The sequence below is a fragment of the Channa argus genome, chromosome 1 (genome assembly GCF_033026475.1).
Source record: "Channa argus isolate prfri chromosome 1, Channa argus male v1.0, whole genome shotgun sequence".
Classification (NCBI taxonomy): Eukaryota; Metazoa; Chordata; class Actinopteri; order Anabantiformes; family Channidae; genus Channa; species Channa argus.
Window position 1 is genome coordinate 28,216,910 of NC_090197.1, and position 1,295 is coordinate 28,218,204.

The 1,295-nt window shown below is 43.3% G+C and overlaps 1 protein-coding gene across 1 annotated transcript; it reads right to left on the reverse strand.

Moving 5' to 3' along the window:
* Nucleotides 1–333: 333 nt before the first annotated feature.
* Nucleotides 334–1,036, reverse strand: LOC137123735 (ovarian cancer G-protein coupled receptor 1-like; the record flags this gene model as incomplete). Its single annotated transcript, XM_067498356.1, has 2 exons — nucleotides 334–676; nucleotides 768–1,036. Coding segments are annotated over 2 exons (591 nt in total), but the record flags the coding sequence as incomplete, so codon positions are not given.
* Nucleotides 1,037–1,295: the final 259 nt, after the last annotated feature.

Genomic DNA, 1,295 nt, shown 5'->3' on the forward strand with positions numbered 1-1,295 from the left:
ATGGCTGAGAGCCTGATTTGATATGTTGATAGTTTCTTCATAATAAGACAAAAGAGAAAAACATTCCACAAGATTTATAATAATCCAGGGCAGGTGACGGCAGAAGTGTCTGGAGTGGTGGGGTGGTGAACAAGCAGGATTTCTATTGGCAGAGGGGAGAGACAGTCGGTAAATCTTTGTGGTTTTGAACCAAGATGGAGGTGGAAATGCGGTGGGAAGATGGTGTTGGTCACGCACGCTCCTTTCCTAAGCAAAACATACAGAAAACAGTCTGCAATGGTTCTGAACTGAACTATAATTAATGTCAGGTATTTAAAGGATTTAAAGGTTTTCTCTAGTGTTTTTTGCCAGGAACTAAATGATGCTGGGCAGGAACAGCAGCGTGTAAATAAGCAGCACCAGAACCAACATGGCCACAATTCGTCGTTTTTCATCAGGGGGGACACGGCTGGCTGCAGACAGAGCTTTAAGGGTCCCATCCAGTGATAAAATGAGCAGGCGAAGTGGAAGAAGGAGGAAAACAGCAAAAATGGTTTGTGCAACATAGGTTTTAAGCCATGAAAAGACAAGGAGGAAAAAGACAAGAGCAAAGGCCCAGACCACGAAACAAACGATCACAGGAATCTTGATTGTTCGTCTGAAGCAGTACCACAGTGGCCAGCTGATGACCAAATACCTGTAATAGAAAAGGCACATGGAGGAGCATCAGAGTTACTGGGAATAGACACAGATTCAGCTACTCGCACACTGGATAGATGCATAACTACCTTTTCAGGGAGATGCACACCATGAAGCCAACACCAGCCAGCAGACCAAAGAGGTATAAATAGGAGAAGGTCTTCCGGATTATATCTGCACTGTGTGTCATCCAAACACTCATGGAGCAGAGCTGAATGAGGTCAGCGAGGAGAAGGTTGATGACGTAGATTGGAGCAGCTTTGTCTTTTCGCACCTGCAGAAAAATGTTAGTAAAAATGTAAAAACGCTCATGCAGCCAGCTATGAAGCCACCTCCTCGACTCTGCTTTGCCCAGTTGCAGTTACAACCATTTGTGCATTTTTTAAAAATCACATTTTCATTGGTGCATATAGAAAATCAGCTCTGACGCTGGTTGATCTCTGCCATGAGAAGAATTTACGCCTTTAAGTTTTATAGATATGACCCATTCTGTCATTAAGACATTTGGTGCATTTATCAAACAGACTCATCGGCATGTCGTGTTTTGGAATGCAAGGTGCACCTCTCACCTCTGCCTATCCAAATTTAGGAAAAGCATGAGACAAGTTTAAATTATG